This window comes from Pogona vitticeps, chromosome 1 (genome assembly GCF_051106095.1).
Source record: "Pogona vitticeps strain Pit_001003342236 chromosome 1, PviZW2.1, whole genome shotgun sequence".
Lineage (NCBI taxonomy): Eukaryota > Metazoa > Chordata > Lepidosauria > Squamata > Agamidae > Pogona > Pogona vitticeps.
Genome location: NC_135783.1, coordinates 341,599,589 through 341,622,526, shown reverse-complemented (window position 1 = coordinate 341,622,526; position 22,938 = coordinate 341,599,589). Strand labels below are relative to the sequence as shown.

At 40.6% G+C, this 22,938-nt stretch overlaps 1 protein-coding gene across 8 annotated transcripts in view; it reads right to left on the bottom strand.

The window, feature by feature from the left end:
* Positions 1-22,938, bottom strand: part of KLC1 (kinesin light chain 1) — a 71,251-nt gene that overhangs the window by 14,882 nt on the left and 33,431 nt on the right. For 4 of the 8 annotated variants that reach the window (XM_020808957.3, XM_078383824.1, XM_020808955.3 and 1 more), the window contains exons 6-14: positions 19,367-19,454; positions 18,308-18,409; positions 16,634-16,807; positions 15,960-16,059; positions 14,460-14,509; positions 14,309-14,376; positions 12,851-12,959; positions 9,529-9,690; positions 2,096-2,226 (exon numbers count right to left, since the gene is read on the bottom strand). In XM_020808957.3, the coding sequence (XP_020664616.1) occupies positions 2,096-2,226; positions 9,529-9,690; positions 12,851-12,959; positions 14,309-14,376; positions 14,460-14,509; positions 15,960-16,059; positions 16,634-16,807; positions 18,308-18,409; positions 19,367-19,454 (984 nt within the window). Of the gene's footprint in view, positions 1-2,095; positions 2,227-3,136; positions 3,773-9,528; positions 9,691-12,850; positions 12,960-14,308; positions 14,377-14,459; positions 14,510-15,959; positions 16,060-16,633; positions 16,808-18,307; positions 18,410-19,366; positions 19,455-22,938 lie in introns of those variants that run through there. The other 4 variants (XM_020808956.3, XM_078383821.1, XM_078383825.1 and 1 more) reach the window with 2 other exon arrangements.

The window sequence follows — 22,938 nt, the reverse complement described above, 5'->3', positions numbered from 1 at the left end:
GTGGAAACCTCAGAGTGCACAGATTTCACAGATACATAAGTAACCTTTCTGGGGATGGCTCTAAAATGGTTAACAACAATTCTTCAGAGCACAACAAATACAGAATACCTCAAATAAGAGAACTGCATGTATTACATTGTAATTGGCTAATGCAATGCCACACTTAAGACAAACCAATGTTTACAATGCAGAATATGAGATTCAAGTTCCCCTATATATACGCACTCTCTCTCTCTAGATATATAGATAGGGGAAAACTTGAAAAAATATCTATATATATATTCAAGTTTTATCCTATCTATCTATCTAGAGAGAGAGAGTGCGCATATATATATATATAGGGGAACTTGAACCTCATATTCTGCATTGTAAACATTGGTTTGTCTTAAGTATATTCAAGTTTCCCCCTATCTATCTATCTATCTATCTATCTATCTATCTATCTATCTATCTATCTATCTATCTATCTATCTATCTATCTATCTATCTATCTATCTATCTATCTATCTATCTATCTGTCTGTCTGTCTGTCTGTCTGTCTATCTATCTATCTATTTCTTATTTAGAGCAACAATGGGGGAGGTTCAAGCAACAGCAGGCTTTCCAGCTGGCTAAAACCTTTCTCTGCTGCCTATGGGAATAGAGCCCTTGTTCCAATTAAGAGTTGGGAAGCAGAAATCAGAGAAGACTGCTAAGCACATGCTTTCATGTCTCCTATGTGGAGGGAATGGTAAACCACTTCTGAGCACTCTACCTAGAAAATCTTGAAAAAGGCTGCCATAAGTTTGCACTGACTTGACAGCACACAATTATTATGTTGTAAAACCAGTTACCAGTTTTTCCAATATAAAGACTGTGCTCTTCTTTGCCATTATCTTCTTTGCAAAAGGATATATTCTAGTCAGTTCCAGAGGAAGATCTGACTCTACTCAGGAAGATCTGACTTCCTTTATTTTCAAAAGGGAGTGATTCTTTGGTTATCCCAACATGCCTCTGTATTAACCTATACGCGACAATACTTAAGAAATCCTGCAAAAATCTCCCACAATCACTCTCAAGAATGGAAACAAATGCAGAACTAGACTTAAAGCCATAAGTGAACTCAAAGTATTTTTCTTTTTTAATAAGATTTGTCCTGAATGCCCAAGCTCACAGAGAGGGTTCCATGTAACTCTGAAATTTATGCACTGCATTGCGAGCATCTGTTTGGCCTCAAATAGGCACTTAGCTAATCCTGTTAATATAATGAAACCACTTCATCAATTATAAATTTTTTGATGCTTGAACAGGATTTTCAAGACATTCTAAGAAAGTTTCCTATTAATATGGAGTGTTTCCACTTAGAACCTAACTGCAGAAGGCTCTGGATATTTGTTACTTTCAAGTATTTGCCTGTTCTCAAGCAAAGGAACACTGGCACAGTCACACCAGTCACAAATGAGGAATTTCAGAGATTTCAGAAGGATGTCTGATTGGAACTAGCAACCACACTTAACGCTGTTGCAAAGACTGGCTTATGAATGGTGTTCTACCTCCATGAACAAAGTATTTGTAGACAGAAAATAAGCAGGATGGCTTATTTGTTAGTTATATAACAATATGTTTAATGGAAGAAGTGCAAATATGTATCCAAATAAATAAATCTGGCAAATGTTAATAAGCAACTGTAATAACATTTTATACATACACATTTGTAAATGTATGCGATTTTTCTAGAACCACGTATACCTAAAACTTATATTGCTCACATTTTATTGAGCAGAAGCTGCAGAAACTCAGCTACCAGTAATCAGCCTTTTGGGGAAAAACTAACAGGTAATTCTGGGACAATACCCTGTAACCTTTACAGGCTCAAAGGTTTGCTTTCACAAAGCCACAACACTGTTCGTAATCAAACTGTTAAGTACAGAGATCACTTTTTTACAGCTGTTAGGACTGGCTTCCAACAAGTGCCAATAGCATTCTCTGTATTACATTTCTGTGAGTGATTCTTTTGTAATTCACACCGGACAGTTACAGAGAAAAGGTTTTTACACAGCATGATGGACAGAACTCAACTCCAAATGCTCCACCACATCTAGAAATGAGTAATTACCCAGGATTCTTTGGTTCACTCTCTCGTGAACTTCCTCCCTTCAGCTTTCTAACCAGCTTCTCGCTGCTGCGTCTAATTGAAGCACGTAGTTTGCTAAAGGAACCACTGCGTTTTAGAGATCCAGTGCCATCCTGAAAAAAATGAGCACATTTAAAACTGCAAAAGCATTTGCTGTTCTTTCAGAGTTGAGTAACTATTATAACTACATATTAATTTAACTATATTCCTACAATCAAAACAAAATCAACTCAGTTTAAAATATAATGATGCATGGTTAATTTACTCTTAACCTCTTTAACATCTCTGAAATAAACTAGAAACAGTAATAAACACAATATATTATTTAACAGTACTATTCACAATGTTCAAATAGTCACAGTCCAACATGATCTTCTTCTGTGATTGCTTCCATATGAAGCTCTACAGTTCCCCTACACATAAAAAAGCTTGTGCAGGAGAAGGTCCTGGTAAATTATGATAATCATTTTTAACATACATTACAGAGATCAGAACACCTGCTCATATGGTCCACTGTATAGTAAACTGTACACTTAACATGTGTAAATTAAAACCGTATAGATAGCAGAAGTCCCTTGCAAAACCTTCATGCATTCTGTAGGCATGACAGACATCTACAAATCATGCCATCCATGCTAACTACGATGCAGTTGCAAAAATACCATCAAGCAATAGCATTATACAAATCTGAGTGAGCAGTAATTTTCATGAGTTCACTTAATCTAACCCATACAATATGTAGAAAATGTGTAAATTATTTAAGAGCAGAAGGATATGCCAGTGCAAAATAAGCTGTTCTTGTAGTTACCACTTAATCATGCTTCAGAAAGACACACGTTGTGATGATCATTTAGTTCTTATTTTCCCCAAAAAGTCAAGATTACATATCTTCATTCTTTTTAAAAAACATGTATGTACTAAACTGCAAGTAAATTATGCCTTGTTGTTTCTATTTGCTTTCCTACAGGACTGATATAGCAGTGATACAGAAGGGCAGAAACACTCAGAAGACAGAGACAGACATCAGTTGGAGTGAGTTTATTAGAAGTTAGAAAGACAAATACACAAGGTCACCCAACACCAAGATTAGTAGAGAAAAGCATATCTGCTGAAGTTTCATAGGAAGAATAAACAGCACTGCTACTTTAATGTCAGGATAAGTGAAGACATCCAGAGTTCCATATTGATGTTAAACCATGTTATAGGTCTCTAAATACACTTTAAAGCACTGTGAGCACATGCCTTACTTTGTTTTTAACGGCTTATTCTGTAAAAGTCACCATCATGCCATTTTAATAATACCTTGCAAGATACTTTTAACTACTTTTCATCATAGTGAAACAGCTACTTATTAACTCATTCTTAGTTTTGTTAACTCTGATCTGTTACACAGCAAATGGATATTAACACCACATTTGGTAAGACTAGGTACATATCTGGCAAAGCTACACATGTACAAGAAAAAAGAAGAGCCCCCATCCCAAATGAAAGACACCAGCACTGAAGAAGTGGCCCTTTTTACAAGAAGTGGAGCTCTGATAAGGATATTAAGGGATTGCTAAATACACAGCAGTCAGTAGTAGAGAGAAGTTAGAGCTTGAAGATGGTGCACGCCCGCCATGCAGGAGACAGTGTAAGAATCAGAAAAGGCATCTAGGCCTGTCGGACAGAAATGGAGAGAGAAAAAACTGGATGAACTGTTGTGGGAAGAAGTTCAACAGTCTTCAATTTTGAGATCATTAGACTTAACAGTATTTCTAGGTCACACTTAGGCTGCGAATCCAACTACTGTATCTGAAATGCTATGCACAAATCCTCAATGTTGGCCTTTTTTTTTCTTTTCTTTTTTGCCAACAAATCTTCAATTTTTAAAAAAGACTACAACAGTTAGAGTTTGCAACTTATAATAAATCGAATGAGTGATTTTACATTGCAAGATTCTGGGCAAGTTCCATTTTCTTTGAGTATATTCTTTACATTCTGTATTCTATACTGCACAACAGTTTGTGATTTTAAGTGCTTAAGGGATCAGTATATGTCCTATAATAACAACTTTTTAAATAAAAAAAGGTTTTCTCAAAACATATAGACATGTTTTGATTGAGGGCAAAGATATATATTATGCAAGTAAGTTTCAAATTTTTAAAAAAGCAATATAAAGTAAAAAAAATATGACAATGAAATCAGCTGTAACTTTTGTGAAGAATATCACTAAATAAGAGATATTCCATAACTAAAGTGCTGTTAACCTATTGACATTATTAATCTTTATCATTATATTTCAAACTGCATTTCCAACAGTGGAATTGTCCCTTAAAGCTGATGAGTTCCTTCATTCGCCAATCAGTAACAGTGGATACACCTTCCTGAAGGGGCAGCTTCCTCACCGTGACAAACTCTCCATTCTGCAGATACAGGAGTACTAGAAGTACCCCACCAGAATGAACTATTACAGGCACCCCAATGCCCCTTGACAAGTGTCTCTGTGGATAGGAACATGCCATAGAGCTCTATCACACAGTGAGTTTCCTTAAGGGAATCATATAAAAATACTACTTCTAGGGCAAAACCCATCACACTTGAAAGGATGTTATATAATCATATCAATAAATGAACTATTCAAATAAGCCAAAATCAGATACTGGAATGTATGGTAGTTTCTCACCTCTGAGGATTCCTGGAGGAAGTGGATTATCTAGATCCATTTCAATCTGGTTTCAGGTCTGGCTATGGGACAGAGATAGCTTTGATCACCTTGGTGGATGACTTATGCTGGAAACTGGATAGGGAGAAATGTCTATTGGTTCTGCTGGACCTCTCAGTGGCTTTTGATACTATCAGCCATGATATTCATCTGGACTACCTCTCTGAGATGGTACTTAAAGGTACTGTTTTACAGTGGCTCCAGTCCTTCCTGGAAGGGAGAACTCAGAAGGTGGTGCTAGGGGACTTCTGCTCAATGAGCTGGCTGTTGGTCAATGGTGTCCCCTCAGTAATGAACTGGATGAAGTCTAACAAACTGAAACTTAATCCAGGCAAGACAGAGGTGCCTCTGGTCAATCAGAAGGCAGATGAGGGAATAAGGATACATGCTGAGCTGGATGAGATTATACTCCCCTGAAAACTCAGGTTTGCAGCTTGGATGTGCTCCTGGATAAATCCCTGAGCTTCGATGCCCAGGTTTCAGCGGTGGCCAGGAATGCACTTGCATAGTTTGAAGATAGTTCAGAAACATCAGCTGGTTCAAAACACAGCAGCCAGACTGCTGACTGGGTCCAGTTACAGGGAGCATATAATGCCTCTGCTACAACAACTGCACTGACAACCAGTCCTAATTTCAAGTGCTGGTCATTATCTATAAAGCCCTATACAGCTTGGGTCCAGGCTACCTGAAAGACTGTTATCTTCTGATAAGCCTTCTTAAGATCATCAGAGGCCCTTCTTTTAGTCCCATTGCCAGCACAGTATGGTTGATGGGGAAATGAGAGAGAGAGCCTTCTCTGCGGCTGCTCTCAGTTTATGGAACTTTCTCCCTCAGAGGTCAGATTGCCCCCCTCCCTTTTATGCTTCCACCAACAGCATAAGACCCAACTACTCAGGCAAGCTTTTTAAAAATCATGACTGCGTCCCTGGATTACATTTTTTTTAGTTAAGATAATTTTAACATTTTACCAGTTCTTAATTATTTAATATATTTTAAGCAATTTTATAGTTTAATTGCTTTTAATGTATATCTTACTGTGCTTTTAATTATATTCTTTTTAATATTCTGAGCTGCCTTGAGTCTCCTTATGGGCAGAAAGGTAGCCTATCAATAAATCAAGGAGTAGCAGAAATGAAAAGGAAATTATTACCCACAGCAACCATCCCAGGAATATTTTGCATCTAGCTGAAGCACTTCTGCCTATACACTGAGGACTCAAAACAGTGGCTATTAAAGCACTAGTGCTATATATTAAATATATATTATATATAATATATTAAATATCTATTAAGTGAAATGCCCAAAGAGGAATGAGAGAGGAACTATTAGCTTTTTTGGAGTTTAGCAAAGGCTTTTTTTAATGAACTGATTACATCAAGTGAAGTCATTTTTTTTCTTGGATTCTGAATGTAAGTCACTCAGTAACTTATAGACAGTACCAAAAGAGCTGTTTGTATGAGGGAAATTTCCACCCCTTTCACTCCAATGTAACATCTTGCATTTCTAAATATGTTCTTGCTGATGAATCGCTCATGAAAGAGCTTAGATGTGGCGAGGAGAGAGTGAAAAATTTATATATATATATAAAACCTTTTTTATTTAAGAAGCATATATACATGCCTTTAAAATATGCATAAAGGTTCACTTTATATAGCAAGGATGTCATTTTAAAAGAACACAGTATTTCTGATTAGATTATTTCAAAATAATATAAAAAGGAATTAGCGAAGTGTGTTTTTGAAGTTTAGAAACATCTGATTTTGAAAAAGCCCTACGTGTTCAGAGCAGGGATGGTTTCTTTAGGCCTGCTATGGGCCACAACACCCCCAAATATAAATACTGTATGCACATCTCTACTGACAAAGTAATTTTAAAATTACACAGCTGTCTCCAGCTAGGCAATGCACCAGATATTAGAACTGATTTTAACGTATTTTAGGCTTAGTGTCATCTAGGATATCTTTCCAAGAAAACAAAGATGCTGACTTCATCAAAACATGTGTGAAAATTCTTAAAATTAAATATTTTCTTGGAATTTTTACTTCCATAAACCAAGCTTGTACATACCTACTCACCTGTGGCAAGCAAGGACTGCTTTCAAGTGAGCAAGTAGGCAAATCGGACAATTCCCTCTCCTTTCCTCTCTACTTTGGCTGCAATATTCCACTTAATTCCTCCTGTTATTTCACAGAACTCATACTAGCTTATCTAAAGGCTCCCTGGCAGTCCTCCTGACTTCAGTGAGATTGCCGTAGGTGACTTGGGACCATACGACTGACCTTGCTATCACAAGACATGGAGGTAATAAATATTATGTACCTGATTTAAAGGTCTACAAATCAAACAAAGAATAATTTATGAGATAATTATAGATAACAGAGACTGGCAGGAATTATCAGCTTCAGCAACACTGAATGTTTCCAACAGCAAAGTGCAGTTGGGGAAACCAAACAGAGTCAACCTGAATCTGTACCTAGTTTCATGCATCAAGAATACATCCTGATTCTCAATCACACCAACTCAGAAGTAAAGCTCACTGAATGTTTGTGTTCTTAATTAGGATCAACACCTAATACTGTGAAAAGTACATCTACCAGATGGGAAGCCTTGAGTACAGGGATGGAAAGAGTAACAGCCTTGAACCTGAGAGGCATCTTGAACCAGTCAGACGGACACTGACAAGATAAAACTGAAGATCTCTCGTGAGCCTCTTGGGGAAAGGGCAGGAATTAGGGTTTGTTTGATTTTTAAAATGGTATTTTAAGTCAAAATTAGATGTGCTTTTACAGTATACACTGCATGCAAAACAGTTAAACATATTGACAAATATCCTACTGAGCTGCCAATAAGTGGAAAACTGTGCCAGTGTAGTAACATGGGATCATGCCACTTGTGCATGTCTCACCATTGCACACACAGTCATCTCCTTGGAAAAAAAAACCCTTCGCCCTCTGCATGCACAAGCAGAGTGACTCTATATTACTACACTGATAGTGCTCTCCTCTCAGCTGAAGTTCAATTGGCCATGTGTGATGCAAGTACATAAATGTGCACAAGTAAGCTCCTATAGTTTAAATAAATAAGAATGCCAACACAAAATGGAGAACTAAATAAAGCAAACCAGTTGATGCAAAACTTGCACAGACAAAAAAAAACTATTCCAAGGCTATTTCAGAAAAAGATTCCCAAGTAAGCTGGGAAGGAAAAAAAGGTTAATGTCACATAAAACAGTCAATTCCACTTTGAGAAAGGTTACTTCCAAATCTGAATGTTTCATCAAGGTGGCTGTCACTGACCTAGAAATACTGTTTAGTTATTTTCTTGAGTGGCCTTGTAAACCCCAAACAAGCATGCTTCTTAATTACAAGAGAAACAAATGGGAGGGGGGAGTTTCTCATACTCCCACCTGAAACATTCAAGGCATGCCAAGTGAAGAAGAAGAAAAATATAGGGAAGAGTACAGTACACAGTTCAAATGCCAAGGGGGCAAATTAAGGAAGTAATGAGGTGGCAGTATTTGCAATATATGCTGATTGACTGTCATAGTACTAGTAACACCAAAGCCAATCCAATAACACAAGACAAAAAGATTCCCCACATCAAAAAAGAAGAACACATGCATTAGCCTCAAGGTCCAAAGCTCTAGCACACTGCTTCCCAAGCTTGGGTCCCCAGATGTTCTTGGACTATAACTCCCAGAAATCCTGGCTAGCACTGTTAGTGAATAAGGTTCTGAGAGTTTTGGTCCAAGAACATCTGGGGAACCAAGGTTGGGAACCATTGCTTTAGCAACTGACAACAGAATTCAGCTACAGCAACAGAAGTCTGAGAAGCATCTCAGTATGGAAGGTAGTGTAAGCATCCAAAATCAAGAAAAAACTGTGACAAGGGCAACTTGACTGACTAAGCAGGCTGTACAGAACTAAAGTATCACAAGGAAAAGGAAAAGTGTGACTAATGCTTGTCCCCAAATGTCCACTGTAACCAAAGCCAATAGTCTGACCTTCCTTTAAGATACTAAACAAAAAAAGGCTCAGTTATACGTCAATAGTGATAGCAGTTCTCAACAACTTTTGTTATTGCAACATGTACCTACGCCACAAAAAGCAGCAGAACTAAATGTCACAATATAGAATAGTTCTTGTCCTAATCATGGATCTGGCAGGCTTCTATTGGTAAATGACAAGAGTAATTTATCATCTGTAGGTAGGTGGATTTTGTTACTACATCATCATGATGCCATTAAACAGCAAGTGTTTAATTTAGAGCTTTCCGTTTATTCTTCCATACTGATTCCATTTACTTGCAAAGAAGTGCTGGCTACTGAACCAGAGAAAAGGAAACATTTTGAGATAAAGGTGATTTAAAAGAAACAAGCAAAGGAAACCTTTTGCCATCCTATTGCTTTTGCTAAGAAACAAGCCACTAGTTAGGATTAGGTCCTAGAGGGTAAACCAGGACATTCAATCAGCATTCAAGCATTCATTCAAATTTTAATTCACAGGAGCTTTGAGACTCATCCTCATTTGATGTGAAATATTATCCAATTACTTAGAAATGATTAAAGAAAACTAAATTGTCTTGTTTTGCTTTCACATCTGTAGATGTAAATGAGCTAGGGATCTCTTTGAACAAACAACAGGATGACAAGTCAACTGCTCTGATGGTATACCAATCTAGACTATCTGCTCACACTGTGTACTGTACTTACCCCATTCCACTCTACGCTCATACTCACTTCCTCTCCTCCATCAGGGCCGCTCTCATACTTTACCACATCAACATTGAGGCTCTCCCGGCTTCGCCTTCTCTCTATACTTTCTGGGTCATTAAGGACTTCTGCAACCCTCTGTTTGTGAACATTGTCAAGGCCCTGTAAGTAAAAGTAAAGTAAAAAGAAAATAGACATCTCACTATGCAATGCTGTGTGCGAGAAAAGTATCATCAAATTATTAGAATGTCTACAAAAGAGCTTTCAATATGCATAAGGCAGAAACATACACACAGAATATATTCCAAAGGTATGTTCAGTAAGAGAATAGTTTTCTGTATTATTTACTCCACAAGAATTACTGTTTTAGTCAGAATTGTACCATTTTGTCTAAAGGGATTACTTCTCTAATAGGTCTGAACGAGCCTATTCAGACCAGGGGGAAGTGAAACCAATGTGGAGGCTATATCACGGATCTCCTACCAACTCTTCTCAGACTGAAGAAGCTAATTGGATGAGTAGCGAAATGTTTCAATCTAACAAGAAAGAAGTTAAGTTGCCATGAGTCAACTTCCAAATGCAGCAAGGATGTTCTTCGTTTTTCAGTTTATTATTCTCTGAAATGATTATACAAATTTTCCCTAATTCTTTCTCATACTTATCTAAACTGAAATACACTTTTAGACAATTTAGGAATAATCCAGTTATTACTCTGACTGGGACAGACCCACTTGATCAACAGCACTTGCATAAGTACTGATTTAACAAGTCCCTATCAATGTGATTCTGGCTGGACGTCATCCTTAGTGTAAAAAGCCACCTATAAGTACAGTGGTGTCTCTCTTAACGAGCGCACCGTTTAACGACGAATCCGCATAGTGATGCGGATTTTGCAATCGTTTTTGCGATCGCATTACGATGTTTTAATAGGTAAAACATCGCATTGCGATGATCGGTAAGCGTTTCGCTTACCGATCTTCGCATTGCGATGTTTGGGAAACAGCTGATTGCGGTTCCAAAATGGCCGCTGGAAGAAAAAAATGGCCGCCCGCAGCATTTTCGCACCCTGCCCTCACTTACCGAGGCGGCGAAAATGGCGGCCCTATGGAGGATTCCCGCTTACCGGTGAGTTTATCCCCCATAGGAACGCATTAAACGGAGTTTAATGCGTTCCTATGGGGTTTTTCTTTCTGTATAGCGATGTTTCCGGATAGCGACGATATATCCAGAACGGATTATCATCGCTATGTGGGGCACCACTGTAATCTCAACACTTCTGTTTTTAGTTGTGTGAGGTACCTCTAACTATAAACTATTCTCCAAGAGTTCTGTTTCACACTGCTTCAGATGCGATTATCAACAATATGTATATACAGTGGTGCCTTGCATAGCGATTGCATCGTATAACGATGAAATCGCTTTGCAATGAAAATTTTGCGATCGCTTTTGCGATTGCTTTCCTATGTTCCCTATGGGGAAATTTCGCTTTGCGATGATCGGTTCCCTGGGGAACTGATCACAGCAAAGCAAGCTTCTCCAACAGCTGATCGGCGGAAGGAGGGGCTAAGGGACTGGCCCCAATCCCCGTGCGCAGCCAGAGAGCTGCAAAGGAGGCTGCGGCCGGGACCGGGATCAGGGCGGCAGCTCTGGATGGGGGGGGCACCAGTGACCCCCGCCCCGCCCCGCTGAGGAGACCGGGCATCATGCGGGGCTGGGTGGAATTTTGCTTTGCCCTGATCGGTTCCCTGCTTGGGGAACCGTTCAGGGCAAAGCAACTGCGGAAGGAGGGGGAAAGGGCCTGGCCCCAATCCCCGCGCGCAGCCAGAGAGCTGCAAAGGAGGCGGCGGCCGGGGACCGGGATCAAGGCGAAAGCGCCGGAGGGGGTGGCGGCACGCCAGAGACCCCCTCCCTGCCCCTTCGGCTCCCGGGCTCCCGCTTGTGCTGAGCGTGCCTTCCTGCACATGACAGCGGGACATGGAGCGCATGTCCTTGGTCGCTGCTGCCGGCAGTCACCCCGGGGGCCTTCCTTGCCCTCTCCACTTGGCTCAGGTTGCGGCGGGATATGTGTGCGAGGTGGCGGGGACGCCCCGGGAGCCGCGGCCTTTGTCCAAGGCGGACAAACCCCAGAGGCCTTCCTTGCGGCGCCCGGGGAGCACGGCTGCATCCACCCGCCAGGCGCCACGGGCAGGAGGGGGGCAGAGACAGAGGCCTGTCTGCGGGCCGGCCCTGGAAAGGCTCGCTGGGTTTTGGGAGCACCAAGGACTGAGGAGAGGTGGAGGAGCCTGGCCCCAGGAGGGAGAGGCCCCGCGCCCCGAGCAGTGTGTGTTTGCCCAGCGGCTGCCCAGGCAGTGGCCCGGACGCATCCTGCCCCTCTGGCCTGCCCGTCTGCACCCCGAGAGAGCCCCGCCAAGGAGGCAGGGCATCGTGGGGGGCTCGCTGGCGGTGGAATTTCGCTTTGCCATGGTCGGTTCCCTGCCTGGGGAACTGATCATGGCAAAGCAATGCTTTTTTAACAGCTGATGGGCGGTTCCAAAATGGCCGCAGCTGTTTTCTGGACGGATTCCTTGCTTACCGAGGCGGCGAAAATGGCCGCCCCTATGGAGGAACTTCGCTGAACGGTGAGTTTTTGCCCCATAGGAACGCATTAAACAGGATTTAATGCGTTTCTATGGGGTTTTTTATTCCGTTTAGCGACGATTTCACATAGCGACGTTAATCCTGGAACGGATTAACATCGCTATGCGGGGCGCCACTGTATTGTGTTTGTACTTCTTCAACAGTTTCAAATTCTGTCATGGATCAAAAAATAGCCACAGACCAAAAAATATACAATTTGTTTGTTTTTATTCATATTCTCTATCCCCTGCAGCAGCACTGTTGGTGCAGGGAACAGGTCAAAAAGTCAACCCTAAAACTTAAGAGTTTGGAAAAAAAAAGACGAGGTCTACATGTTTGCAATATTACCAATTTTTGAATTTCTAGAAGAAAAATAGCAGCTATTGGCAATTGTTTATAAGTGGTAGGCAAAGTTTTTGGAATGGCTCCAGTTGCCAAAATTAATACAGTGAAAAGAATAACTTGATCTTGCTTCCACATTCTTTTACTTCCTTATTCTACAGTTTGGTACCTTCCCATTTTTGTACTTTTCAGGTTGCTTATTGAGGGAACTCCATCTTCTATACAGTATGTTCTTGTCATTATATTTGTACTCCGCATTTTCACTATAGTGCTGGTTGTTCTACATATCAGGATTTGCAAAATATCTCACCCTCTGCTGAAATCACTAAATTGATAAGTAAAACATCAGAGAATTGTCACTTGCCTGTTTGCGGGACCTCATTGCTGCCTCTTCTAATGTTTCAGCAGCTTCAAATTTGCCTTGACGTCTGTAAAGTGCCCCAAGATTCTTTAAGGTAGTTGTGACTGTTGGGCTACAACATGACAAGTTAAAATTAATTTCTGCCTGTAGACTCTGGCAACCTAAACATTAAACAATTTTTACTTGTATAGTACAATGTGTAAGCTAACCATAAATCTAATTATGTGAAGCTCTAATAATTCCTAATAGCTCTGCAAATTCTTATTTTTCTCTTTAGAAGGGTGTTATACATAGTCATGATCTTAATACCTGCAAACTTCACACCTAATTTTCTGGGTTAAGATAGCACTATTGTTTGTCAGTTAAACACTGGCATGATTAAAAGCCTGTAACATAACCAGTATCAACATTAATAGTAAGCTCCAGAAAAAGTATTTGCTAAGTAGTCCAAAGAGTTTTTGCTGCTATTCCTATCCATTATATAACCAGACTAATTCCTGAAACAGCAACTTTCAAAGGCATTGCAGAACCATACATTTCATTTCTGCTTATCAGCCCTGCTCAGCTGTCTAGCCCAGAAAGATTACACAAAAATCTGCTACATGAAAATGAGTCTGATACATGACTTTGTAATATATCTCTCTATTATAAGCCTGAAATCTCAGTTTTTATTCCAGTGCAAAGTGCACAAACTCTTAAATATACTACACTTTAAAAGGCCAGGCTTATTACAACACCACATACACAAACCAGCAGGAACAAAGGATACAGCAAGAAAAATGACAGAAAACATGACAAACACTACTTACACTTATCCCTTATTCTCTCATAGACGACTGGTCTTTATGCATCAAGGTGCTGCCACACAACCACTTGTAAATACCAGTGTATTTCTAACCACTTGGGAGAGAGAGGACCCTAAAGCTTCTGATCGTGCTGTAAACCCACCATGCTGAAGAACTCAGAAGTCCAGCTTTATCTTATGGCCAGTGACTGCATGAAATCACTTTCCTAAAGTAATTATAACCATCAAAGTTTCAATTATCTGCTGAAAAACTCTCAATCACCTGTTCCTATATTCTAGTAGGCCTTGAGGAAAGGCCTTAGAAGTTCTTGATGCCATATAAAATTCCAGTCATTTTTGTACTTCTATTTCCAACTATGCTTTCAAGAGACTTAATGAAGGCAAATTCTCACTGTAAAGCACAACACCATTCTAACATCAACAACCATGAATAGAGATAGGACTCGCACCAATGGTGCAGGTGTTCTGTCACTTAGTAAAAATGTCCCTATATTATCAACATAAAGACTGCACTGTGTTCCACAAAATGTCATGACACTGACCTGTTAAAATAACTTACAAACTTTCTTTAATGTAAGGATTTCTCCTAAATTTCAGAATTCTGAAACTCTACTAGTCCAATGTTTCAAATTTTAAATGTTAACAATTATACCCACCTATCAACTTTGCAAGCTTTATACCAGCCTCCATACTCTCCAAAAGATGTGCCATCTTTTTGCTTTCCCTAAAATTGAGAACATGATGTTGAACTGCATCTTTAACACCATTAAAAACAAACAGAAATTTACATTGCACATATGTTCTTACTTTGCATTCTTCTCTCTCTTCAGCATGCATCCAGATGGGTTTGTTTTCATCTATGTAAAAACAAGATGTTAGATATAGAGTGAAATAAAATGATCCCATATTTGGCCAAATCTGTATTCCAAAAGAATGCTTAAAGAGATGAGCTGCAGAAATGCACACTTTTAGGTAAAGGTAAAGGTTCCCCTTGACATTTAGTCCAGTTGTGTCCGACTCTAGGATGCGGTGTTCATCCCTGTTTCCAAGCAGTAGAGCCAGCGTTTGTCCGAAGACAGTTTCCGTGGTCATGTGGCCAGCGCAACTATACATGGAATGCCGTTACCTTCCCACCGTGGTGGTACCTATTTATCTACTCGTTTTTTTACATGTTTTCGAACTGCTAAGTTGACAGGAGCTGGGAGCTGGATTTGATCTTACGACTGCTGGTCTTCTGACCTTGCAGCACATAGGCTTCTGCAGTTTAACCCACAGTGCCCATCCCCAAAGGTCACAGTTTTAAAAGCAAACTGCCCACTCGTCAACAGCCATTCAAAAACCTATTCCCTAAAATGCATTGGAGAACACAAAATATTTTGAAACAAGCTAGAAGGGCATCTAACTGTGCTGTGTCAGAAGCAAGACATATAATAAATACACAGCTTGTTTAACACAGACTGTGAAACAGAAAGAGCATCTATAAATCATTTACAAAATTGTTAAAAGACTCTTTCAACTGCATTTTGATGTCAACCACATATGGAGTAGCAAAGGCTGACAGAAACTTAGCTGTTTGGTAGATGATACGAATACTTTGCTTTTATCACAATATAATTGACATCTCATGCACGCTGCTTACATAAGTCTTCTCAACAAAGCTGCTGCACTACAACTTCTGTTGACAAATCACGTTCTACTAGGTAAAAGAACAGCCCAACAAATTGCATAACTGAAGATTATTCACATTTCATTTGTGTGTGTTTTTTTCAATTGCCATCATATACAACGTTGTGCAGTGTTCTGCAATGACTGGTGAAACTAGGTCTAGAGGAATACTGCTATATTAAGCACATCCAATGGGATTTTGCTTTTTAAATATTTAAACAGCAAGCACACTCTCTCTCTCTCTCTCTCTCTCACACACACACACACACACACACACACACATCCTATCAAATACTGCTTCAGACAATTTCCCTCAGATCTAAATACCGGTTTGTCATGGAGCACAAAAAAACTGAGGAACACAGGGATTATTGGGGGGTGAGTACATAAGCGTCATTTGTGGTTCTTTAGAGTGTGGCTAAATAAGTTACTAGTAATTGAGTACATTATGAAGACTAAGTGTTTCAAACAAAACTTACAAAATTGTTTTAAATGTGTGGTATTCCATCCCTTCTATCATGGAAAAGATCCACCTCAGGGAAAACCTACGTTTGGGTCTCAGTTCTGAGAAAAAGGTAGCATATAAATTGAATCAACCAATAAATACGATGTTCATTATCTCATGTTCTAAGTAACACTTACCATCCACAGAGCCAAATTCCCTTTCATGGGCACGAGTAAGGATCTCTTTGTATAAAGTTTCTGCTTGCTTAAATTTGCCTTGTTTCAGGTAGCAGGATGCCTGAAAGAGATGACATGAGTATAGTATGTTTTAAATGAACAATATTCAGATATATAAAATGTATTTCAAGGTCATTTCCTCAACACAAAGCAATTAAATGGATCCAAATGCATCTTTAACTTACAGGAAGCTACCACACAACAAGCTCACTACAGTCTACAACAGAGAAGCTTCAACATGGTCTGCCAGGTCACCCATCTGGCCCACAAAGGCTTCAGCTTTATCTGCCCTGTTTGAGATGTGAGCAGCAGGCAAAGCCAGCATACAACTCAAATGGCTGCTCAAGATGGGAACTAATTTATGTCACAGCACATGCAACGTGTAAGGATACATGGCAGCAGCGGCCTACAACCTCCCCAACATATCTTGCCAGAAGCAATTTGACCCTTGGGTTTAGAAAATTGTAGATGTTCTACAGACTGTATCCTGCAGCATCTTTGATGGGATAAGTACTAGCACACTAGCACAGGCAATAATGTTTCTTTTAACCACAGTTATTTGAACTCAGTTCTGTATTTTCAACATATATATTCAACAGCTCGTTTCTCATTGTTTACTCTCTGTTCAGACGTACCAAATTATTCTTTGTCTTCGCTACATTTGGGTCATCCGGCCCCAGTTTAGTTTGGTAGATCTCAAGCGCTCGTTGATAGTAATATTCTACTTCTTCATATTTACCCTGATTCTGACATAGTAAGGCCAGATTATTTAACTGTTTGGCAACATCAGGATGGTCTTTCCCCAGTACCTAGAAATAAAGGCACATATATTAACATCACCTCTGTTACAGAACTTTTAAAAGCATCCCACCATACTATTTGCACTACTGTTCATTTATCTGTTTAACTCAAACACAACAGCTGCATTGCTTAGTATAATTAAGCCACATTAGAGCAGATCCACTGATTCAGCAGGGATTTGGTGAATCAACTTTTTCATTAAGTTCCATTGATTCAAATGGCCTACTTCAATTGCAACTTATTGTGCTAAAGTTCAACAGGCCTACTCTAGTACAATTTACTGTGCTAAGCAACAAGCTTTCAGCCACAGCATTACTCAAACTCAGTTAAAATTATTCATATATAATACAAATCACTACATTCCCATTAAGATCTCCACTCACACTTTCTCATGATTGTTTTTAAAAGCATATATGTAAAACTCAGAATCATTTAGCCCAACCAACACTAACTCATCCTGAAAATTCTGGGATAGTTCCATATGAATCAAAAATATAGATTCTGTTTCTGCCTTTCCCACATACATTGCAAAATCACAGCTCTCTTTAGCTTTCATCTTGTTTTCATTTTATTTTAAGCCTTATTCTATTGTTTCCTCATTCTCATTAATGAGACAGACTCATTCTGGATGAAAGGAAAAGCTTGGGGGCAACTTGCATGATGATTACTTCTGTTTCCTAGCTAACCAAGAATTCTCACAGCTGTACGGCTGTGGTTACTAATTCCCTATATTTCTTTTTTTCTTATTATCATAGATGTTCCTATACCTGGGGGCTTCAAAGCTGGACCAGCCCCTCTACCACCACTTTCTCTCTTTAACATAATAATTACTGTGCTTTGTGGAAGTTTCCTTAGAATTACAAAACACTGGTGCTTTTTCATTAGATAAGACATGTTTAATATGATAATTATTTTTGAAGACAGGTTTTTTGAAAATAGTCTTAGATGGTATTCTACCATATGAAAAAGACCTTCCTGTTCAGGCAACTATTTGCTTTATACAATGTTTTTACCCTCTAAATCTGTTGGGGGTATCATAATGATGTCTGATATTTTATTTTATGTTATTCATTTAGCTCCAAAGTGATCTGTGCACCCTAGGAAGGTATACCCTAGAAAGGGTATACAAATAAAATAAACAAACAAGATATGTAACTTCTAGAACAGTTTTTCCCTGTAGCACACACTAGTGTCTTAAATATAAGTTTACACAGAACACTTATTTAAAAAAAAATCTCAAAAACCTCAAGGTGCACCTTGTTATCTGACGTGTCTGCCTTATTATAAGGATGTTTTCCTGCTCTTTGACGGTAAGTTGTGGCAAACTTTCAAAAATACGTAAAGGATTTCTCTGAGTTCAAGATACATTATTATTTCTTTCAGAAATACTGGATGCTGTGCACAATTTCTGCTGAACATAATCTCTACACAGCACCCACAACCAAAATCATTCTGAGCTTTCATTTAAAAGTACAAGTCAGCAAAAACGAATAAGTTATTTGAATTACTTTCTCTCTGATTTCCAAAGCTCTCTTGCATAAAGGCTCGGCTTCCTTGTATTTTCCTCTTTTCCCATAAAGCACTGCAAGGTTATTTAAAGTTGCTGCAACCTGCAAATGGGAAAAAGCATTAGAACGAATAAACTTTGCAAAAATTATATGAAAAAAAGTAAGCAGCCCATATATTTATAGTGTATTGCCGTATTATTCAATCAAGTTATAAACAACAAAAAGAGTCCTGAAGCAATACTGTTATGCTTAACCTCTGGTAGCCCACACATAGCGGTAACAAATTCTGTGTGAACCATTCCTCAAACCAGCAAGTAATTTAAATCAGTGAACTCAGAGACTGAAATATATCCAGAACTGATTTCCTCTCCAGCCTGCCCCATCAGCTCCAGGGAGCATAAAATAGAATAATTTTTCCAAAGGTCTAGGACAAGCCCCCCACTACAACCCCCCCAAGCCCCAGCCTGAAGGGTGAAAGCCTAATTGAAGACAAACTTCTGGACAATTACATACATGATAAATACTATAAATGACTAAGATAGATACTAAATCATTGTAAAATGCATATATATGTGCTAGTTGAAGCAAATTACTATTTGCAGAAGAGACATAAATATTGAATCAGACGAGATCACTTCAGAATTCCTTTCTGTAATGTGAAGCTATTTTTCACCAAATTAAAGGTGATTTAGTGCACTAATTAAACTGAATCAAAGTTTTCACTGCACCTCATCAGTGAGCACAACTTCAACAGGAGTCCAGCAACATATCTGAAATATTTCTTCAGAGTTTGAGACAGATTCAACTCATGCAGATTGTTTCAGAAGCAGACAATGTAATTTAACAGGACCAAATTTGAAGTAATTTGTGCTGAATAATTAAAAGTGCAGAACATTTTAGGGCCCCCTACCTGAAGGATGTTAATGACAAATCAGGATTTAAGAACCTTCCTGTTGAGTTTATTAACATTAAAGTGAGTTTCACAAAAAAATCCTTGATGTTTATAAAAAAGTGAGAAACAGAGAAGGAAATTTTTTTCTAAAACTCTTATATACAAACCGCAGGATGATCTTTGCCCAAGGTCTTCTCACGAATGGCCAAAGCATCATTCAGTAGGTTTGCTGCATCTTTGTATTTATTCTGGTCCCTAAATTAAGAAAGGGTCATAAATAACACATTCTTGCTCTCAAATACAGTATACCATTTAATTTTATTTATTTTATTTTTATTTATTGCATTTATATGCCGCCCATCTAGACATGGTCTACTCTGGGCGGCTCACAACATACAAACAGAAACAATTTAAAATATACACAATTTACATAGATAAAAACAGAGAAACAGAAAATCAAAGAGCTTACAATTTTAACCATTAATTTAAAGCAAAGAGTCCCAAGATGGCATGAGTTAAAAGGAAAGAAATAAGAAATAAGCATCATTTAATTGACTGAAGGGAAGGCCTACTTGAACAGCCAAGTTTTCAGTTGGCTTTTGAAAACGCCCAGCGAGGGTGCCAGCTGAATTTCGGTGGGGAGGGTGTTCCACAGCCAAGGGGCCACCGCCGAGAAGACCTGGTTTCTCGTTTTTTGCTTCTGAGCCTCCCTCGGCGTCAGACCCCTCAGCTGTCCCTGATGGCTATGTTGGGTGATTCGGGTAGATCTGGGTGGGAGAAGACGATCTGCCAGATATTGAGGTCCCAAACCGTTTAGGGCTTTATATGTAATCATTAACACTTTAAAGTCAACGTGGAAACGGACAGGCAACCAGTGCAAAGCAGCCAGAGTGGGGGAGATATGTTGGTATTTTCTCACTCCACTGAGAAGCCTGGCTGCCACATTCCGGACCATCTGAAGTTTCCGCGTCAGCCTCAAAGGTAGCCCCACATAGAGTGCGTTACAATGATCTAATCTCGAGATTACGAGTGCGTGGACTAGAGTAGCACGAGCCCCCCCATCAAGATAGGGTCGCAGCTGGGCAATCCGCCATAGATGAAAATAGGCGGAGCGGACCACGGACGCCACCTGGGTTTCCATGGTAAGTGCCGGGTCCAGATGAACCCCCAAGCTGTGGACCTCACTCTTTGCGGCAACGGTTGTCCCCCCAAAAGAAAGGGAGCTACCTATACTGCTGATGGAAGGACCACCCACCCTCAAGACCCCTGTCTTGTCCGGGTTCAGCTTCAACCCATTCGACTGCATCCATTCCAATACAGTCTCCAGGCAGCACTGAAGGGACAGGACGGCATCCACTGAGGTAGATGAAAAGGAGATGTAGAGCTGTGCGTCATCAGCATACTGGTGACACAATGCCCCACACCCCCTGATGACCCCGCCCAGCGGCCTCATGTAGATGTTAAACAGCATTGGAGAGATGATCAACCCCTGTGGAACGCCACAATTGAGACTCCACAGGGCCGAGACACTCTCCCCAAGCTGAACCTTCTGGGGACGGTCCTCCAAGAAGGAACGGAGCCAGGCAAGTGGCAGGCCACCAATTCCCAACTCAGAGAGCCTCCCCAGGAGGATACCGTGGTCGACGGTATCAAAGGCCGCCAAAATGTTGAGTAGGACCAACAAGGACATATTGCCCCCATTGGCCTCCCTCAGCAGGTCATCCATCAGTGCGACCAGTGCCGTCTCTGTACCACTGCACGGCCTGAAGCCCGACTAGAATGGGTCCAGGGCGTTGGTTTTGTCCAAGAGCGCCTGGAGCTGATCTGCCACCACCCTCTCAACCACTTTGCTAAGGAAAGAAACATTGGCGATGGGCCTATAATTGCCAATATCGTCCATCGCCAAATTTGGTTTCTTCCTAATGGGCCTAATGAGTGTCTCCTTGAGGGTAAGGGGTACCTTGCCCTCCTGAAGAGACCCATTAATTATTGCAGTGATCCGTTTGATTGTTACAGGCCTGGCTGCTTTGATTAGCCAGGCTGGGCAAGGGTCAAGAGAAGAGGTGGTGGCCCGACAGCGATCAAGCGCCTTGCCAACCAAATCTGGTGTTACAGGCTGAAAGGAGGCAAGAATTACCGGGCAAGGCAGAGGGCTGGACATCTCTGCTCGATCCATTGTATTTAAAAAAGGAGAAAGATCATGGCGGATGGCCTCCACTTTAGATTTAAAAAATGCTGCAAATTGATCAGGTGAGATGCTAGCGGGAGGCCCTTCACCCAGACCAATTCCAGATAGATCGCAAACTATACGGAAAAGTTCCGCCTGCTGGTTAGTAGCTTCGCTTATCTGGTCAGTGATGTATGATCTTCTAGCAGCCTTTACCTTGGCTAGGTAACAGTTAGTAGCGATCCTGACATCTATCTTATTATAACCCATTGTTTCTTTCTCCAAACACACTCTAGCTGTCTCCTTATTTGCTTCATTGCTCATAGATCCTGATTATACCAGGGTCCTGGCTGAGCTCTGCTTCTGAGAGGGCGTTTGGGAGCGATCGTGTCTATGGCCCTAGTAGCGGCGGAGAACCAGCCATCAACCAGAGCTTCGACAGGAGCGCCAGACAGTTCTGCTGGAATCCCTCTCATGGTATCCTGGAAACCCATTGGATACAGTAACCTTCAAGGGCGGACCATCAAAATAGATTCATGCTCACTACGAGGAGAGAGTGCCATTGCGAGGTTACATTTTATTAGGTGATGGTCTGACTATGACAAGGGGACTGACACGAGGTCAGTCACCATCAGACTACGTTCAATACACTCGGTGGAAAAAACCAAGTAGAGCATATGGCCACCCATGTGTGCCATGTGTGGGGGGCCGTTGACATGTTGGGATAAGTTCAAGGAAGCCATGGTTTCCAGGAACTCAAGAGCTGGACTGGATACCTTCGCCTCCGCATGGATGTTGAAGTCACCCAGGACCAGAAGTCTCGGGGACTTCAACAGTGCTGCAGAGATGATGTCCGCCAGCTCTGGTAGGGAGGTGGCTGGGTCACGGGGAGCGCGGTAACCCAGCAAGATCCCAATACCATCCCTGGCCCCAATCCGCACATGAAGGGTCTCCAAACCTGGCTTCACGACCGAGTAACACCTAGTAACCTCTTTCAATCCATAGGATCAGCACCAGTAGCTAACAGTAGCTGGTTTCACAATCTTAGCACATTGTATATGTCAGCAGGTTCTGTTCTTTTTAAATCTGTAACCATGATGGGATAAAGCAGGGATTGGCAACCTTATGGCCTCTAAGTCATTTTGAGTACAACTTCATTAGCTCAAATAAGCATGGGGTGGTAACATCTGGAGGGCCCCAGATTGCCTAATGATAATAACTACTGTATGTGCTGTCAAATCAATTCTAACTTACAGCAACCCTCTTCCATGGTTTTCTAGGTAGAGTACTCAGAAGTGGTTTACCATTCCCTTCTTCTGGGGGCATCCTGAGACTGTGTAGCTTGCCCAAGGCCAAACAGGCTGGCTCTCCTGGGATGCACAGTGGGGAACTGAACTCCCAACCTCTGGCTCTGCAGCCAGAGACCTCATGGCTCACTGAGCTACCCAGCCAACCACCAGACTGCCTAGCTCTGACATAATGGTAGGCTATTAGGAAGTGCCCAAAACACTGAAACAAGCCTGTGAGAGGATTAAGCAATTTTTGCATCCCCATGAAACAATAAAGGTATGA